General features: G+C 39.9%; 1 protein-coding gene across 1 annotated transcript in view; it reads right to left on the bottom strand.

Moving 5' to 3' along the window:
• The window catches only part of LOC143693004 (uncharacterized), a 680,702-nt gene that overhangs the window by 512,083 nt on the left and 149,301 nt on the right, over window positions 1–19,318 (bottom strand). The window contains 1 exon segment of the mRNA XM_077173088.1: window positions 10,276–10,285. Coding sequence (XP_077029203.1) covers window positions 10,276–10,285 — 10 coding nt within the window.

Here is a 19,318-nt window from a genome sequence, read left to right as displayed (position 1 = left end):
AAAGATAAATATAGCCTGATATGCAGAAGGAATCCCATAGTGCAAGGAGCCTCATCAGCATGATCATCATCTGCTTTTGCATTTAACGAGGAAACTTGTTCAGTTGCACAAATTCAATCTGAAAACAATAAAGGCAGAACTGTTACCAACTAAACTATTAAAAAAAATTAAAATCCTCCTCATTTCATTTGTTGAAAAAGAAGGAGAAGGGATAGACATATGGCCACCCACTTGGTTGTGCAAATTGTAAGAAGTGAAAATAACTTGTGACAGAATTGCCTGGAGGTTTTGTTTGGCCTGTCACACATGGCCTCAATAACACTGTGAAACAGTTTCTTTTACCCCCTCCAACCTATGCAACCCCTTCTGCTATGGAATCTGCAAGGCATTTTTCAAATTAAGTGTGCACACAGTTTTCCTTTTAAGTTTCAGGAGCAAGTGGCTGAAAAAGACATGCTGAGAGCTTGGAAACAATCTGCATCAGCAACAAAGGGGGATGCCTGCTGCTTTGCAAGCAACACAGAAAACATGCCAGCCCTCCAGCACTGATTCCTGGGCTGGCTGATGTTTATTTGTCCTGTGCACCAGCCTGTTCTCAGAATGCTGTGGGGAGGGAGGGGGGTGGATTTAAGAGCCCTTGGAAAACTGCTGGAGTATAGGTCGTGTTTTATTGGTGTGTTAGTTCTGGGACTTGGAGCTGGTGCTTGCCTCCTGAGCCTGGGTAATGAGCAGCTTTTTGCAAGTGCTGTGCCTGAACTCCCTGTGCCTGGGGAGGTGCATGGGTCTGGGTTTAGTGCTGGGAGTCTGACTGCTCAACACACCATTAGCAAAGCCATCCTTCTGCCATGCTGGAAGAAATTAAACAGGGCCATTTGTAGGCTCTGATGAAGAGCTGGTAGCATCAGAAATAACCTTGGCAGCCGTTTTAATTGGTGGTAGAGGAGCAGCTTTTGCATCTTAAATGAGCAGGGATCCCTTAACCAAGTCAAGGAGTCAGCTGATAAAAGTATCTGACAGTGAATAGAAGGAGTTATAGGAGTCGTAGGATTGTCATGACGGCATCCTTCAAGGAGCTCTGTGGAAGGGCATGAGCTTCACTTTTCTTGTGGAGACATAAAAAGTCTTTGAAAGAAGAGAGGGAGCAGTTCAGCACCTCTCTGTCACCTAGATAGGACAGGAAGGTAGAGGGGAAAGTCCAGAATGTTTGTCCAGGGGAAAGTCCAGTATTGCTGCTGCATACATCCATTTAAAATTTAAACTTTTTTTTTTTTTCCATTTGTGGGTTGGTATAAATGTACTCAGGCTGGAGAGACTTTGACTACAGCCTGTGTCTTGGTCTGTGCACAGGTTCAACAATCCTCTGCCTGCACCAATACCTCTCTCTGCAGGGTTTACCTGTATTAAATCATTCAAGACAGCTGGGGGGCCAGAGGAGGTGTTGGTGAGGAAGAGCCTGTGCAGCAGGTCAATGTGTGTTTTCTGGCTGTCCCACAGCACAGTGGGATGTGGTGATCAGCCCCACAGGCTGGGGAATGAGGGGGCTTGTTCCTCCCAGCCCCCTGCTCTGTTGCTCCCAATGTCCCCCAGGTCGAGTGTTTTGGTTTTGGTGAGCTAATGAGCAGTAGCTTTGCAGTTCTGTAGCATATTAATAGCTTGGGAGTGAGCTATAAACTCTTTCTTCCAGCCTGGAAGAGATTAAGCATGTAAATGATGTAACCCAATTTGAAAAAAAGGGCAATATTCCAGAAGACATCCTAGACTTGCTTTTCTTTTCTGGCCTTGCATATCTTAACATGGATTAACAACCAAGCAGTGAGAGAAGGGATGACATTTGGTCAAAAAAAGTAGTGTGATGGTCTAGGTCTTCACACCAATATTTAGCTGTTGTATTATGGAGCAGCTGAGGTTTATATAGTCATAAATGAGATACAATTGTTGACTTTTTACCACTGGAATTAGAAGTTTTGTGTCAATCTCATTATATTTTTAAGGTTTCATCAGCCATTCAGATGATTAGATTTGAATTGCTTTTTTAATAGTAAAAGGAGGTAGAATTTTACATCAGGGATTAGTACTAGAAACAAGGAAAAAAAATGAAGCCTAGTGTTTGTAGTAAGTTGAGGTTGTCATTAAACTTGGTACTTATATGAGGAAACAGTGTGGCCATAACTAATTTTATGTTTCAAAACAATGGAAAGCAAATATAACTAATTTAAGTCTCTGAAATTCTCAAACATTTTCTGTGGTGTAAGATGGTTTGGTTTGTCTGCTCAAAACCTTTCTTGACAGAATGTGTCAACTGGAAGACATGTGCAGCCAGTATGCTGATAGTAGGTATAAAATGCTTTTGCCTTACCTGGGGCCCTGAACCTTGTTGCTTTGCATCTGACACAGAATTTCTTCTGGGAATAAGTGGCTCAGAGATACAGCTTAGGAAGACTATTAAGTTATTCTGGTTTTATAGGGAAGTTTACGCAACATTTGTTTGTATGTGCCAGGAAGCCAAGTCTGGGTGAAGAATATTCAACTATGTAGAGAGCTACAGTGTTTAACACTATCTCAAATTGTTTTAGCTTATGTTAATCATACACAGAACTCCTGAAGAGGAGAAACACCTGTAAGTGGAAATAGAGAAGCAGAACAGAGTGAAGGAAATTTTTCTTCTCCTATTCCACTTCCCCTAGCTAAACCCCTTAAATGACTGAGCTCCAACTCTTCTCCAGCTCTACTCATTCTTTTTTTTTCAGGCATGGAGGACAGGTTTAGAAGGCTCTGAGGACTCAGTTGCCCCTGGAGCCTTGGCTGGTATGGGTGTGTGTGCACCCACAGTGAGGTGGGATCACAGCTATGCAGCCCCCCTGCTCAACCTGCGTGTAGCAGCAGAAGTTGGCCAAGCAGCACATTCATGTTGACTTTTAGGGATTGCTTTCTGTGCCAGCTGTCTTGCAGCAATATAAAGCACAGTTGTAGGAGAAAGTGGCACTGGTTAGCAGGAAGCAGGATTCCCTGGGCTCAGAGTCAGATAAACTTGGCTCCCTTGTCGCACTTACGTTTGCAGTTCTTGTGCTACTGATGTTTATTCTGGACATCTAGTCTTCCAGAGTGCTATTTTATTGTAAACTAGTGCCAGCTTTGATTACAAAGGCTTTAAAACTTTCTCATTCAAAAATCAGAAAATTACAATCCTACACGTGCTCGCACCTGAAACAAAAATATTTCTTTTCGTCAGGTTACACTTCAGACCTATAAATAAAAAGTGGAGACATTTTAATGCCTTGCTCGTTTTCTCTTTTTCCTTCTGGGAAGAATACTTTGTAATTTCTCCAAATTAAGAAATAAACTCCAAAATTCTTGAATCAAAAAAAAAAAAAAAAAAGGCAAATGGAGAATTGGAGAACGAGGAGAGGGGGAGAAGAGAGTGAAGGTTATTATTTCTTCCTGTTGTACTTAGTAACAGAACAGGAAGGATGAACGTTTTTGGAATTCTTAATCTTGATGAGAAATGCACAACTTCCATGAAACCTGGTTTTGAAGGCGGACCATTTTCAAATTAAGTTTCCCCCAGCTCTGGCTCTAGCAGCTTTTGCCTTTCCCTGTCCCTGAACAGGAGGCTTTAAAAGCTTTGAATCCCAGCAGGACTTACAAGTACGGGACTTCAAATGTTTTCAATAGTCTTTTAAAAATCAGCCTAATTGATGTCCTACAGGACTGTGGGTGTAGTTAAAGTTAAGTACATGATTAAGTGCTTTGTTGAACACTTAACACCTTCCAGAACAAACTCAGCCTGAATATGTGCAATATGCGCTCATGGGGAGTTGTCTCTCTTTTCTGGGAAAAGAGAATTTTTCCTATTCCAAACCCACTGCTCTTCCTTGCTTTCTTTCTTTAGATGTACTCTTTCTAACCCCCCTTCTCCTTCAACTCCCCTTTCAAACATAAAAATACCAAAACACATAGGCTTTTTATTTTTTGATTGTGCACGGCTGAATGTTTTCCTCTCTCCAGCTATGGAGAAACCAAATGTCCACTCAGCATTATCACTTTTTTTTATTTGCTAATTGATATCCAAAAAATTACTTTTCCATAGGATTCTTTGTTTAAAGTGAATATCTGGAAATAAATAATGAAAATTTCTATTTTCACAGTGGGCTGTAGCATATCGTGTTGTTTCCCTAGGACACTGACAGTGTGCTTAGGTGTTTAGAATGTGATAATGCTGGTGTGCATGTACAAGGGCTAATAACAGGGATCCAGGAATAGACAAACATGATGGGGGATTTCTATCATCTCAGTCAGCTATTCAAAAAGTTAAAGAACTAAACAATACAGTATTTAAGAAAAAAAATACTTCTGGACGACTGGACTTCAGCACTGCTTGTTCTGCAAAAAAGTTTTGGATAGGAAAAGTTCAAGCAGTTTTGGAACTCTCCTCAGATGGGATTCTGGCATCAATTATTATTCAGTAATCGAGGTGGATTTTTTAATATTATATTTTATAGAAATGCTGTGAGAAGAAAGACTAATACATTGCAGCATTGTTGTCATGTTGAGAGCTTTTGTTTGGATGAATCCATTACAGAGGTCTGAACTTGTCCTGTGCCAATCAGGGAGAGTCTCTGCTTTCACCAAAAGTTGCCTGTGTTCCTCGCCATGGTCCTTTGCCTCATCACCTGAGAAGGTGCAACGGCAAATCATTATTTTATACTTCCATGACTGTGTGATAAAATTAGCTGGCACACAGCATGAAGACAATAAATCTAAACCTTTTATATTTAAAAGCATTTTGCTTTTATTAACCTTTTCTAGTTAGAACAGCTGCTATGTTTCAGAGGTTAGCAGGGAAATTCGCCTCCTCCAACTCCTTTATTATAATGGCTGAGCTTTTTTTTTTTTTTTTTTTTTTGTAATATATAAGCAAAAGCATGCTCAGCTCTGGCTACAAGCATTTAGCAGAGAGCAGAATTTGAAGACAAGCTGTGATACCTTCATTTGCATTGTAGAAAATTTTACTGTGTGACCAGTGCCAATACAGTCTACCAGAACACAGCCTTTCCTCCAACTGCAAATCTGATACTCCTGCTAGGTTTGGGTCTGGATTAGGAGGAAAAAAAGAAGTCCCAATGTAGTTTGGTGCTTCAAGGAACACTTCTTGTCTTTTTCTTGACCATCAGGAGCAGGTGTACTCATCATCTCCTCAGGTTTGCCACCACCAGCCTGTATCCCTTTGCACCATTCACTCTCATCACTTTTGAGTAATCCTGGGGATGGGTGGTTTTTTTAATTTTGGACAAACTTATTTGTACCATAAAGGTTCCTTACCATCATGTTGTAGTGGTAAGAAATTAGTAGGGAAGCTTGAAGAAAGGTGGTGCTGGAAGAAGAATCAGGAACTCAGTGTTGATACAACTTTTACCTTTGCATAATTTTCTCTCAAATTATAAATAGGTTTTGTATGTAGTAATTATTTCCCTTTGCAACTTGTATTTCTTGTTGAAGCTCTGTGGTTCCCAAGTGGCAGAGTGGAAAAGATGTGTTAAAAACGCTGATGTAATGAGTTTTGATTTTTGCAGTAGATACAGATATGCTAATTTTGTAGAATAGTTCTGCATCAGCCTTATCTTTAGGATTCTTCTCTATTATAAAAAATAAATCCCTTTACCTTCTAATTTACCTCCTCTGTATATTTTGAGGGGAAAAAAAGCCTGTTTTTCTGTGGCAGTGACCTGCTTACATATTACCCATTTTGTTGAAACTTCTGCTCAGTGTGTGATTCTCAGAATGATATGCCTTAAGATTGGGATCACTGTGATATGAGCAGGGAAGATTTTCTGATCTATATTTTTCATTTCAAGGATTTCCTCAGTGCTTGCAAAAGTAACTAGCTTTTTCCTGAATTTCTTTGCTGTCCTTTCTGTCCTTTTGTAGCAGCTCTTCCTGCTGATAAGAGCAAATTCAGTGCAGCAGCTGCTCCTTCAGTGTTTGAAATGGTTCAAAACTGGATCTTTTAAATTTCTTTTTGACTGATACACATACTCCTTCTTTTAGAGGATTGGCAAGTCTTTACCCATTCATCTACTGACTGTGAATATTCTTAGAGAGATAAGAGCATTTTTTATATACTATCATGTTAGCTCCTATGCTTGTTGCCAAAATGAAAAGGAAAAATGGCCTGTATTGTTTTCTAGCTGATTGTACATTAATCTTTCTCTGAGATATTCTCTTCTCTGAATAATCATCTTGAGATAACAGATATTGGCATGGTTGTAAACTCCACGTGTTTAAGCTGGCCCTTGGTAACTTTGTAGCCAAGGGGTGGAACTCTTCATAGAAGCGTATCTTTTTCCCCAAATTCTGAGCATTTTTCAGTTGATGATGATGACTACTGAGTATTTATTTTGTAATTCTCATTTTGAAATGTGTAGCTCTTTTTTACCTTACTTGACTTGTGTAGACAAATTTTGATTTTTGACAATATCTGTAATGGCTGAGGACCATCCCGCTTTCAAAACCCAGCTCATTTGCACGACAAATTCTGTGTGCCTCGACAAGGGCTAGCTCTGGGTCATTTTATAGTGTGTACTAGAGTGTTTTGATCCCAGTTGTGATGCCAGGTCTGTCACCAGAGTCAGTTTTTCTGTTCTTGTCTCTGCAGGCTTACACTGGCAGCGCACGCTTTTGTGATATTGCCTTACTGGACTCTGAGAAGTCATCATCTTTTTGCCTCTCATTTTTCCTGCATGGAGTGCATTTCCCCTCAGATTCCTGTGTTGCTATTTCATAGCCAGTTCCCTCTTCCTGAATGAGCTAAAACCTCCCTTGAATTTCAAGTGCTTCTGTAAATGCTCCTGTCAGGCAGCTTCTGATAGACTCCTGTGATGCTCCTTTCAGAGGAGGCCACTGGAGAGACAAAAGATAAACTATTCTTTCACTACTGATATGGGGCTTAAGAATAAGTATCCATCTCATCCCTCCACTCAATATAAAAAAAACACCATGAAAAGTCATTCTATGTTTTCAGTTTTCAACGGGACTGCATTAAAAAAAAAAAAAAGGTGCTTGTTCATTCATTTTAATGGCAACAGCCAGTTAAGGGAGATTCTCATGTGTTAGCATCCTTATAGTGTTTTTCAGGTAATTTATATGAACTTGATTGAACTAACACATCTTAAAAAGGGATCTGTTTTGCCTGCCAAGACAGGAATAAAACAGCAACTAATTCACTGCATAGCTGGAACATAGCAGAAGATCACATGCAGTGGGAGCCAGTGAGCGTTACTTTTGCAGATGTTCTTGCACAAGCAGCTAAGCTGTATGGGCAGAGAGATACTTTCAGAAAATTAAATTGCCACAAGGTGGTGAAGACAAGGCTGGCTCTCGGGTCAGCTGTTGATATTTGCTGCCCTGAGATGTGCAGGGTGTCTCTGCTTTGGCCCGCGCAACTGAAGAACGAGTCTGGACTCTTCCCTTTTCGGTTTTGAGGTTGTTTATTAATTCTTATCTATAAAATTTTCTTTCTGCCCAGCTGAGATCTGCTCAGCAAGGCAGCCACAGGCACTCTGACCGCCCCCAAGGCGGTGTTGTCCTTTTATATTACAAGCTATGTACACTTAATTCCCAATACCTATCACCTCTGTCAGACAGTGCATTTCTACCCTAAACCAATCCCAAAGTGCCAACATCACAGCAGCAAATGGAGAACAAGAAGAAGAAAGAAGGACTAGACATGCCCTGATTCCTCCATCTTGTCCCCATAACCCCCATACCAAAAATCCTAAAACCTACATTTTCACCCTGTGCATATTTTTCTTATTACACTATTCAAACCCGTGTGACTTTCACATCCTCATACAAAGCTGGAAACTCACTCCAAGGGTCAAAATCAAATCCCCAGGTGTTCTGGGCAGCATGCTAGGGTCTCCGAGCCCCCCAGCGAGGTCCTTGGCAACTGTGGACATCCAAAGGGATGTGCTGAGTTCTGACAGCTGGCATTATTCACAGGTATTGAATGGTGATCAGTAAAGCTGGCCTCACCTCTTAGACTTTCTCAGCTGGAGTAATTTATTGTCAGCTGCCTGGCAGGGAGTCTTGCTTTACTAAAAAAGCAATAAATCTTTTTTTGTCTGTGCTAAAGTATAAAAATTGATATTCCAGAATGAATTAATTTTAACCTGGGATTAAAATTGGGCCATACTGATAGTACTCATTGTGTGTTTTATTTGCTTCAACAAATGCATGCTAACATTGGAGATCAGAAAAAAGTTTGGGAGTGCTATGCCCAGGTTGGTAACCTATTGTATTTGTGGGGTGCCCCGTGGCAGGAAGAAATGGTGACTCTGACTCCATGTTCTCAGAAGGCTGATTTATTATTTTATGATACTATATTATACTAAAGAATACTAAACTATACTAAAGAATACAGAAAGGATACTTACAGAAGGGTAAAAAGATAATAATGAAAACTTGTGACTCCTTCCAGAGTCTCAACACAGCTTGGCCCTTATTGGTCAATGAGTCAAAACAATTCACATGAGACCAGTGAAACAATCACCTGTGGGTAAACAATCTCCAAACACATTCCACATGTGAGAAAAACACAGGAGAAGCAAATCAGATAATTATTGTTTCCTTTTTCTCTGAGGCTTCTCAGCTTCCCAGGAGAAAAAATCCTGGGCCAAGGGATTTTTCCAGAAAATGTGAATGTGACAGTAGCATAAAGGCCTCGAGAGAACAGCAGTGCTGGGACTGTCCTGACAGCCTCGTGGCAATTCCTTGGGTTGTTCCCTGATTACTAAGATGGATTAGCAGCTCTGGCAGGTACCCTTTGAAAGCCAGACACAGCTGAATTTTGCATGCAGACTAGCCCACCCCCAGAGGGCTTTCCTGTTCCTCATATTTTTTTTTTTATCCTGCCATGACGCTCGATGTTGGTAATTCCCATGTTTGTGTTGGCATGCTATGAGCTCCTGTCTCTGGCTCCTAGTGTGTGGTGAGGGGAGGAAGCCAGGGGAGGAGGTGATCAGTCTTCTCTGGACTCTGACGTGGTTGCCTGTAGTTGGAGGTGGCTGGCGCCACGCAGGTTCTTTTTGATTTTATTAAAAAATACATGTATGTTTAAGAACACCGGCATAGGTGACCAAAATATGCTGCTCTGTGGAATTTAAAAGGAGTTAGTTTTGTCCCATTACCTCAACCATTGCCCAAGAAGCAATAGATTGTCATCTGATGTTTGCTTGTTGTGTGAAAGCAGACTTCTCAATCTGTTGCTATAAATATCTAAAAATGCCATGTCATAAAAGCAGCCCTTCTGTATTCCTCCTGCTGTATTTATTTTCCTGGCTGCCAAAGACTAATTTGGGCAGGGGGAAGAAATGTGGAATAATTTCCTAAAAAGCTTGAAGGAGCTCAGCAGAGAGAGGGAAGCAGAAAGTGGCCCCAGGTGGTGCCAGCTGGCCAGAGCTCAGCCCCAGCGAGACAGCCCATGCCGCCAGTCCTCCTGACCGTGCTGGCAGGCAGCACCTTGCCCAGCCCTCCCACTGCCAGGTGGGGGAAGGCAAGCAAAGTGCTACTTTCCTTGCTGGGATTTGCCATGGGATATATTGGACTGGTTGAGATATATTGCATTAGTGCTTCTGGCTTTAAATTGGAAAAGGCTGTGATTAAAATACCCCGGGCTCTGTGGTCGCTTAGTTGGTGTTAGGAATTTCTGTGGTCACATATTTGGTAGCTAATGTCTTTTATGAATTCCAGATTTTTCTCCTTTGGGTTAATTTTCCTCCTGGAGCTAGTGCAGGAGGCTGTCCCTTGGTTATATTTGTTGTATGCTCCTTGAAGATCACAGCTTTTTCTTTACTTCTACTATAGATACCCTGGTGGGAAAACAGAACATCGTTGATCTGCTCAGGAGGTGGAATAACTCATCTTTTCTGAATATTTTGGAATATAGCTCTGAGAAGAGCTATATTTCAAAATATATTCAGGATCTATATTCTGAAATATATTCAGAAATATATTCTGCATTGGCTCACAGGTGCCAATAAGCCCAAGGAAATTAAAGGTTTTTAAAGAACTCCACTTTTGGTCATATTGTATATTTTGCTGGTAACAAAATATGTATTATGATAATACATGTAGAGGTTGATCAAGTCTGGAATTTAGCAATACACAAATTTTTGTTTCATTCATCACCAGTGTACAGTAAATGCTGTATATTTTAAGTGGATTTAAAGTGGCGTTGAGAAAAATTCTTATATATAAAGTGCAGACAGGATTACTGACTTCATTTCTGCTGGTACTCTTACTCTAGTGGGAAAAATCAAAGGATACCCTTGAAAGTGTTAAACAGTCAAGTTGTGCAAAAGATGCTTTTCATTTACCAGTGCCTATTTGCTGCTGGAAATTTGAGTATATAGCCATGAAGGCCAGCTGTTTTCTTCTTAAAGCATTAGTAAAAAAAAAACCCTAACAAACCAATATTCTTGTTGAGAATTTATGGGACAAATTTCCCAGAACTTTCCTATTGCTTTTTTCATTTCTCTACATAAAACACCCACAAGCCTTCCTCCTTGATGAGGTGTCAAAACATCCAGATACACTGGCTGATTGTTATGGGATTGATTTCTATCTCTCTTTTCCTCCTTTTCCCTGAAATGCATTTTTCTGCCTGCTAATTACTAAAAGGATGTGCAATCTGAGAGTATCCAACGTTTCTGTTTCATTATTCTAATCTGAGGCTGCAGTGAAAAAGTCGATGATCATGTTCCTTGCCTGTTCTGTTCTTTCACACAGAGGGGAACAAAAGGAAGTCTCCTTTGCCTGAGTGTTGATTTGAGCACAGGTTTGAGCATGTGTACGTGTGCCTGAGTGTGCAATAAACCTATTGGAGAAGTAAGGAAATCCCAAAAAGCTGCAAGACTGGCAATGATCTTGCGAAATCTGCGATGCTGTGTGACTGTGCTGGTACATCTGCCGTCGGATTATTGAAAAGCAGAGCCCCTGGAGCATCAGCCCTATATGGTGGTGGAACTGGAACCTGCTCTCCCACCTAATTTATAACCTGAGACTCCCCCTCAGTCTTCATCTTTGAGATTATCTCCCCTTCAAATGACGTGGTTGTGGTGAATAAAGTTGAAGTATGAATTTCCTATTCTTTGAACTCCAGTTTGAAGATGATAAAAAAAAAAATCCTTTTTGAAAGAAAAGAGTATATTTCACAGAGCAATAGTGAAATTAGAGGATTCTTGTTTTCAGTCCCATTACATCTGTTGGCAGATGGGTCCAATCCATGAATGAATTAATTTCTTTTTTGTCAGGAACTCTCATCTGGATTTAATATTGATACAGGAGCTAGTATTACAAGAGATAGACAAGAATGAATCGTGAGGGACAGACTGAGAAGCAAGGTAAAAAGAAAGCCAGTGAGAGTGTATTTTCATAAACAAGCAGGACAGAGAGCTGTAATGTGTAAGTGAGAAGAGCACAATAAGAGGTTTGGAAAATGCATTTTGTGGGGAGGAAGGCTTCTATTTGAAAATACTTTCTATGTTGCATTATGTATCTGGCAGACCTTCTGATTCTTCTAGCTTTAATGAGAACACAAGCCAATGCCCAGAGTCTCTGTAAACTGAGAACTGATCTTTTGCAGGGTCTCCCTGCTCTGTTCTTGATCATTCTTCTCCTTGAAATTCCAACTTGTTTTTTACAGCATCACTGCTCTGACTCTTGGTTTGATGATAGCAAAGGTCTCCTACCTGTCTGTAGCTCTCAGATGCTAGCTGCTGCTTTTATGAGGCTTTTTATGTTTCTAATACTTTCCACTATTTTCTAATACACTGTGTTGAGGAGATAAAATAATTCAATGGTGTTATTTATGGATGAGAAATCAAGGGAAATAGAGTGAAGAAATGGGTTAGAAAGCACAGCTGGGAATGGAGGCCACTGGTGTGTGCACCACTACCTGGCACCAACTGTAGCATATTTCTCATGCTCAAAAGTTATTCCCATCCTTTTTGCTATTAAATGTAATATTTTTTCCCCAGTTTTTAATTCCCATTTGGTTTAAAAGAAGCAGGATGGGCCTATGACTAATTCAGCAAATTTTAGGCAATGTTTTATTAAAGACAACCTTGTTCACTAGAAGGTTTTCTGGCATTCTTCCCGTCCTTTAAAGGCATTTTAAGATTCTCTCACAATGTAAAGGCTCTTTTCATTATACTGTTCATTTTGCCATGCAGTTTATACTATATTAGTAATCCCCATGCCTGTCTCTTGGGGCAATGCAGTAACTGTTGTAGGAGAGATATCTGTTGACCTATATTTTAAATAATCTTTATGTGCTTTAAGTAACTTTCCAAAAAAGAGGTTAAAAAAGTGAAAAAAGAAGGTATTGTCAGAGGAATAATCTTTAATAAAAGTGGAATGGTCTGCTGGTCAGGAAATAAAGTGTATTTTTTTAATATATTAAATAAATAAGAGGGCATGTCTGAGGAACTTCAGTTACAAAGAAAATATTCCTACCCTAGCAATATATTGAAAAGTGAAATACCATCCTCACTTTAAGTTGGCCTGGTCCTTTTAAATTAACATATTTGCTACGGATTTATCAGGTCTTAGAAGTTTGATATGATGCTCTTTTATGTAAAATAGGTTTTTTTCTAATTAATTACCTGTCAGACCATTAGAAGATTCAGTAAATCTGTTGTCAATGTGCTTAAAATGTATATTGAGCAGATACTGTTTCCAAGGGAAAAAACCATTTTACTCATGTTCTTGATGTACACCTTGTGTTTATCTTCTCAGTGACAGAGCTTCTCCATGCACTCTGAGGGAGAAATTATCAGTACTTTTCTTTTTAAAAACACTTCTTGTATTTAGATTTCACATATTTTAAGTTTGGAAGGGTTTTGTTTTGTTTTGTTTTGTTCAACACTTTGAAGGATCTGTAAAACCTTTCCCTTTCCCTCCTTCTCTCTTCCCCCACCTCCCATATCCCCAGGGGAAAAAAAAAAAAACAACCCTGATTTGATTACAAAGTTTTTTTTAATCCCAAAATAGCCCACCCTTCTTAGCAACCCTCTCTTTCCCCCTCATCTCAGTTCTCCCTCATCCCCACTATACTTTTAAATATAGGCTTGAGTACCTGCCAACTGCACACCCAGTCCTTGAAGCACAGTTTGTGGCAGGATCATCTTTCTGCCTTCACTTGCAACCAGTGAGGAAAAAGATCCTGGAACAGTGGAAGATATTTCATATTTTGAGTTTTAATATTTAATTTAATCTTCTTGCTTGCTTGGCAAGGCAGCCTATCCACCAAGAACTGCACGAGTCAGATGTTTTGTAACTGGCTGTGGTTGGACGGAATCAATATTGTGCCCCAGGAGGCTCAAGCTGAGGATGCTTTACTCCATAATCTTCCCTAGGTCTCCAAATAAAAGAACAACAAGAATTTCAGACTTGCTTACAGTAGTTCTGCTGGATCAGTAAAGCAGTTTGGGCGTAGACAGCTGTTTTCCTTTCAGGATGTGGGGGAGTTGAATCATTGAGTGTGAGGGCAAAAGAATTCCATGATAGAGGCTGTTTGGGAAAATTTATCTTAATGAAAGGAAACAGTTCCAAGCTGAATGGAGAAGTGTGTGGTTATGGCTTTAGGTGAGCTATCAAAGATGATAATTTGACAAATTTTCTTCTTTGCTGCATTTGTATGATCCCAGTGAAGAGAGACACGAGTTTCATTCCGATTGATTTATTCCAGCTGTGTGCTACTACAGACAGGTGAACATGATTTCAACAGCGAAATGTTTCCACCTGAGAAAATTCCATCAGGGGTAAATCAGTTCAGGTGTTCACTCTGTGGTTGGCAGTGCTGGCTAGGATAGGGCAATGATTTTTGCCCCAGTTTCTTCCTGCTTTGTAGAAGGAAGTCCTGCTTGAGCATGGAGATTTAGAAGGTCTAGGAATAATTCTTAATTTTAATTTCAGAAATGTGGAAGGAATGGGAGGAGATGCTTTATGACCAGCAGCAAGAGATAGAATCAGATGGTCTAATGGCACCAAGCTTTAACCTCCTTGGATATTTTAAAATATGGGAATTTCCTTAAACTACCCTAATGATAAGGTCAAGTACTGCAGTGATAACATCATAGAAATTGATAGAAAAGGCTCATTAAGCCATCCTGTCTGTCTGCTTGCCAGCACAGGATTATTCCCTGCAGGATATTTTCTAATGTTCAGTTCACATTGTGTAAGAGAATCATGAGTTTTATGGCTTTGGCCTCTTGACAGCACACACTCTGTGGAACTTACTGATTGTTTTAGAGGTCTGAGTAAGACCCCCTTTCATTGCCTGAAATTGGAACAGAAACATATTAGCAAAAATTACTCAGAAATATGAGAGATTTTAATTAAAATTGCTAAATACTCAAGGGCAAAGCTGAGCCGTTGCAGATGAAGTTTGCAGCTGAGAATACTTTAACTGCAGACTATCACTGAGCTTTTCTAATAAACCATACATTATTTAAAGTAAAATAATCTCTCTGGTTCTCTGTTTCTCTCTCTCCCCCTCCTCTTTCTACTTTGATATTTTCCTGTCTTTCATTTCTGCCCATCTGGAGCTGGAGCTGAATTATGGCACATGATTTGTGTAGATTTGTATCTCCCTCTGGATCATAACCTTCTTATTGATTCCCTCAGCTCCTGGTGCTTATACACTCTTGCTACTTCTCCACCCTGACTTTCTTCCATGGTTTTGCCTGTTTCCTTTTACTTTTTGGGCTCTCATTCAACTTAATTCTCATCCTTGGTTTTAAAAAAAGAATGTATTGGTTTTCAGTTAGGCATTTTTCACTTCATAATTTTGATCTTTGCGTTTTTAAAATTTTTTTTTTTCCTCTAAATACTAAAGTGCTAAAATATTGTTGTCCTGCTCCAACAGAGAAAGAATCAGAATGGCTTATCTTGCTGTGAAATGGAAAGATTCTGTTCCAAGTTGCCATCCGGAAGTTTCTGGCAGTGAGAAGAGGTGTTAACAGCTGCTGTGAAAGGGCTACTGAACTTGGTATTGGTACAGAGGTTATTTATGCCTCTGCAGTGTGACTAATTTGTTAAATTAATTAAAAATGTATTTCCTTCCCTCAAGAAAGAGCAGAGTACATCCACATGGAATTTTGCTCCATGAATGAAACAAAAGAAAGCAAAGCTGAAACAGAAATTCTGTAGCAGAATACAAATATGCTGAAATATTGCCTTGGGCTGTAAAAATGGCTCCTGAAATGGACACTTATTTTTCAAGCACAGTGTTTAATACTTAGCTTTGGTTATTGATCCTACCAAAACAAAAGATTATTGCAGCCTTAAGCCACTGTGTAACTCAGCTCAGTGCTCTACTTGTGGAGTTCTCTTAAAAAAATATGTATTTTGTTGTTCTACAGTGAATACACCCATAAGGAGTGATTTTTTTTTTTTCAAGTATGAATGATAGGTCCTTCAACATAGAAAGCAGGACCAGACTTCAGCTGCTTTAGAGAGCTTCACTAAAAGTCTGAATTTTAGTGAAGCTAAATTGAAGCTCTTTGCTTGCACAGTGTGGATCCCAGGATGTTTCTTAAGTATAGCCTTTAAAAATATGGGGAACTTTGTTCACCTCCAAAGTCAGAAATTTTAATTCACCCTAACCTTAAACAAAATGTGAAAATCTGGTCTGAAAAAGGAATAAAAATCTGGCATTTCTCTGAGGGTAAAATTTTCTATTATAGTAATGTATTTTGGGGTTGTTTTAGACTCTAATTAGAAAACCCCAGGTCTCACTTTTTAATTCAGGTGAGAAACTCTGAAACTGTAGGAACACCAAGCAGTGCTAATCTGATTGGTAATTTCGGGGTGTATTGCCCATGTGGAAGGAATTGAAACAGTGTCTTAAATTTTGCTTTTGTTGAGGGAATACTTGATAATCTCCCTCTGAAGCATCACTAACTGATACCTGTAAAAAACCCTTGAAAATAGGCCGTGGTTAGAACCATTACCCCTATTAGTTTGTTGCTCATAGCAAAGAGACAATTGTGCTGCTGGGTAACTACTTCTTGTAAGATGGAAAAGGCTCCATGGTTTGGCATGGGGACTCTTAATTCCTGAGCAAGAGGCAGCATGCAGAGTTTTATTAGCTGGCAGATTAATGGAATGGGGGATGACAAATGCCACACTGTGGTGACAGCCTGGCCCCTAGGTTGGTGCAATGACACTTCTTTCAAGTTACAGCTCCAGCACCGACCTTGCACTTGGGGTTTCCTAGAGATCCAAGCCAAAGTGGCTTTTAATGGGGGGAGGAGATTGCTTTGATTAAACAGAAGCCAGATATGGAATTAAAGAGAGTTCAGAGGTTGCTATTATATTTTGGCAAAGATATTTCCTTCAGTTTTTAGCTTTGTGTTTAGGAGACAGCTACGCTTTTTAACAGTTATTCTCTTATCTGCAGTCTAGCATTTGAATCGTGTTTGGGATTTATAGAAAGAAATACAGCATGCCTTTCCTTTTAGAAATATAAGAAAGTTAGGACTGCCATGATGACAGGCTAATTCCCTCTAGTTCAGTATCTCATTCTTGACAACTACCAGCCTCAACTAGTCAAACTGCAAGAATTCAGTTTTATTCAGCTGTCTCCGTGCTTAGGTCTCTTCCTGTCTGATTTTTATAACCACATTTATCCTTTTCCCACTGAGAGCTATGTTGTACCTTGTGCCAGGGTTCCAAAATAGGATACAGCAGGTCAAATTGTGTCAAAGAAGTGTGTCTGAGCTTGAAGAGGCATTGCCTCCCAGAACACCCACAGTTCTCCCTGTTTCTCTTTCATGTGAAGTGGATTAACTTCAGTTCTGTCTTTAGTAGGGCTGGCTGGAGTGTTTTAGTAGGGCTGGCTGGTTTTGCTGCAAGCCTATTCTAAAAGTATGTGTCATTACCTTGATTTTTCTTAAAGATTTTAGGTCTTCTAGCTGTGTGACCGGGTCAGGGATTTGGAGCTATTGTTTTTGGTTTTGTTTTTCCATTCAGCTTATAATTTCTAATGATTTCTAACAACCCCCAGATTTTTGCACCAGCCTTTAAACCTGCAAGAAGCCCTGTAAACCATGTGAGAAGTGGAGCTTCCTTGCACTAAGAAGAAACTTGTGATCAAATTTCCACAAAGAATCTCATTCACAGGTCTGGCCCAAATGATCTGATATGCAGAGGAGGGAGAAAAATCCAGGGCAGATGGGAAAGGCCTCAGATGTACAACTAAAGTTTTTAAAGAATGGTTTGGGTTGGAAGGGGCCTTAAAGGCCATTTTGTACCTTTTCCAACCCCCCCCTGCTCCTGGCAGGGATGCCACTTAACAGACCAGGTTGCTCAGGGCCCCATCTAATCTGGCCTGGAACACTTCCAGGGATGGGACATCCAAACTTTCTCTGGGCAACCTGTGCCAGGGCCTCACCACCCTCATATTGAAGAATTTCTTCCTAATATTTCATCTAAACTTGGCTCCTGTCAGTTTAAAGCCATTACCTGTCATTTACCACTAATTTGTCAAACTCTGGCTGCAGCAAACCTTCCTGTATTTCTCAGTAGACCTAGAAGAACGGATGGTAACATTTTGGCAATTAAAAAAGTCTTCCAATCAGCAGGTTTTGTATTTGAAATCTGTCACGTCTGTTGCAGCGCACGAGAAGCCAAATCTCTCTGTGGCATTTATTTCACTTAATGTCTTGTGCCCATTACAAATGGGCAGATTTGACATTTATGTAAAAGCTGTGCTAGCAGATCCAGGCTGCATGATTTGCTTGTTCTAACACTTGATAAAGGACAGCTTTAATAGTGGTGATTATGGTGTCCCCTGGTAGCAGGATAGGAGAGAGCAGGAACTTTGCACAGAACATGCAGTGAACACCACAAGATACCTTCCAGCATGTATTGTTTGGAGTGGAAAGAATGAGCACACACCATACACGTCCTGTGCTCCACAGAAAGAAACTGGTTTGGATTTAAGTTCTGGTTTTGCATCCTTAATCTGGAATGCACATTGGCTTTTTCTGCTGCTTTGCATAGCTGAGCTGCATAGCTGAGTTTCAAAAGAAAAAGCAAATATCGGAATTGTGGTCTTTTGTGTAAAGAGGCAAATCTGGCAGCTTTAACAAGGAATGAATGGGCAAGGAGACAACTATCCACTTGTGTCTTCAAGGCAGCTCTTTCAGATAAGGACTGAGGTTTATCAGCAGCTGAGGCAGTTTACTGCAGAACCTTCTCTGAAGATACTCTGGTAGTCTTTTGACTTTTTCACTGTTCTTGCACTTTACACTAACGTGGTTTTCCATTTTTTTTAAAGACTGTTTTCTAGCATGCTTCAAGGAGGAGAAAATATAGGTGTTTGCAGGGAAAAGCAACAAAGACAAGGTCAAAATGAGGTGGGGTTTGAGATTTTCAGTTTTGTCACTTGTGTACAAACCATGCAGAAGAAAGCCTGGGGACCTAGAGGCAGTGACAGTGCTGTTGCACATAACATTTTTCTACCCCATTTAGCAGCAATTTCCTAGATGAATGGTGCTCTCAGGATCTGTGCTGAATGTATCATGGGAGCAAGAAGGGACTTTGTAAACAAAGGAAATGGAAAGTTTGATTAAGATATTGTTGGCTAAGAGAAAAAGGCTTATTGCCAGTCTGAGTTTGTTTTGGGTTCTTAGCTTGGAATTAAAATGTAGGTTTTCTATGACTGGAAATATAATAAGAAAACACTGATTTTTTTCCTCTACATAGCAGTATTGGAATTTAAAGGTCTGTTAGATATATATATATATATATATATATTTGAATATATATGAATTATATAGTCTGTTGTTAAAAACACTGGTTCTTTTAGAGTACACAATTCAAAGATCATGAAGGCTGGCCTTGGTTTTGTTATGTTTTTATGCCAGTGCACAAATGACCCAGTTGTCTCTAAAGCATCTGGGTCTCAGTAAGTGTGCACTCAGTGGTGAGGGGGTGAGGTAGCCAAAACTTTAACCTGAAATTTTAGGTGGGGGAAGAGGGAAACAGAGATGGAGAATCACCCTTAAATCATGATAAATGTGTTCATGTCTGAAAGGTAATAAGCAACAGATCTGCAGCAGCAATTATCTTCAGAAGAAAACCAAAGTACTACTGGGGAAAAACCAGAATTTTACTGGAAGCTCCAAGTTTTGGAATAAATAAGATTAGGACCTTATACATTAGCATGCTATGAACAAATCTCCTTAAGTCCTACTTTACCATAGATTTGATCTAAAAATATTGCTTCAAAGAGCACACTTCAGATTATGAG

This window comes from Agelaius phoeniceus, unplaced genomic scaffold (genome assembly GCF_051311805.1).
Source record: "Agelaius phoeniceus isolate bAgePho1 unplaced genomic scaffold, bAgePho1.hap1 Scaffold_113, whole genome shotgun sequence".
Classification (NCBI taxonomy): Eukaryota; Metazoa; Chordata; class Aves; order Passeriformes; family Icteridae; genus Agelaius; species Agelaius phoeniceus.
The sequence above is the reverse complement of the archived record's forward strand: the minus strand, read 5'-3'. Positions and strand labels throughout refer to the sequence as shown.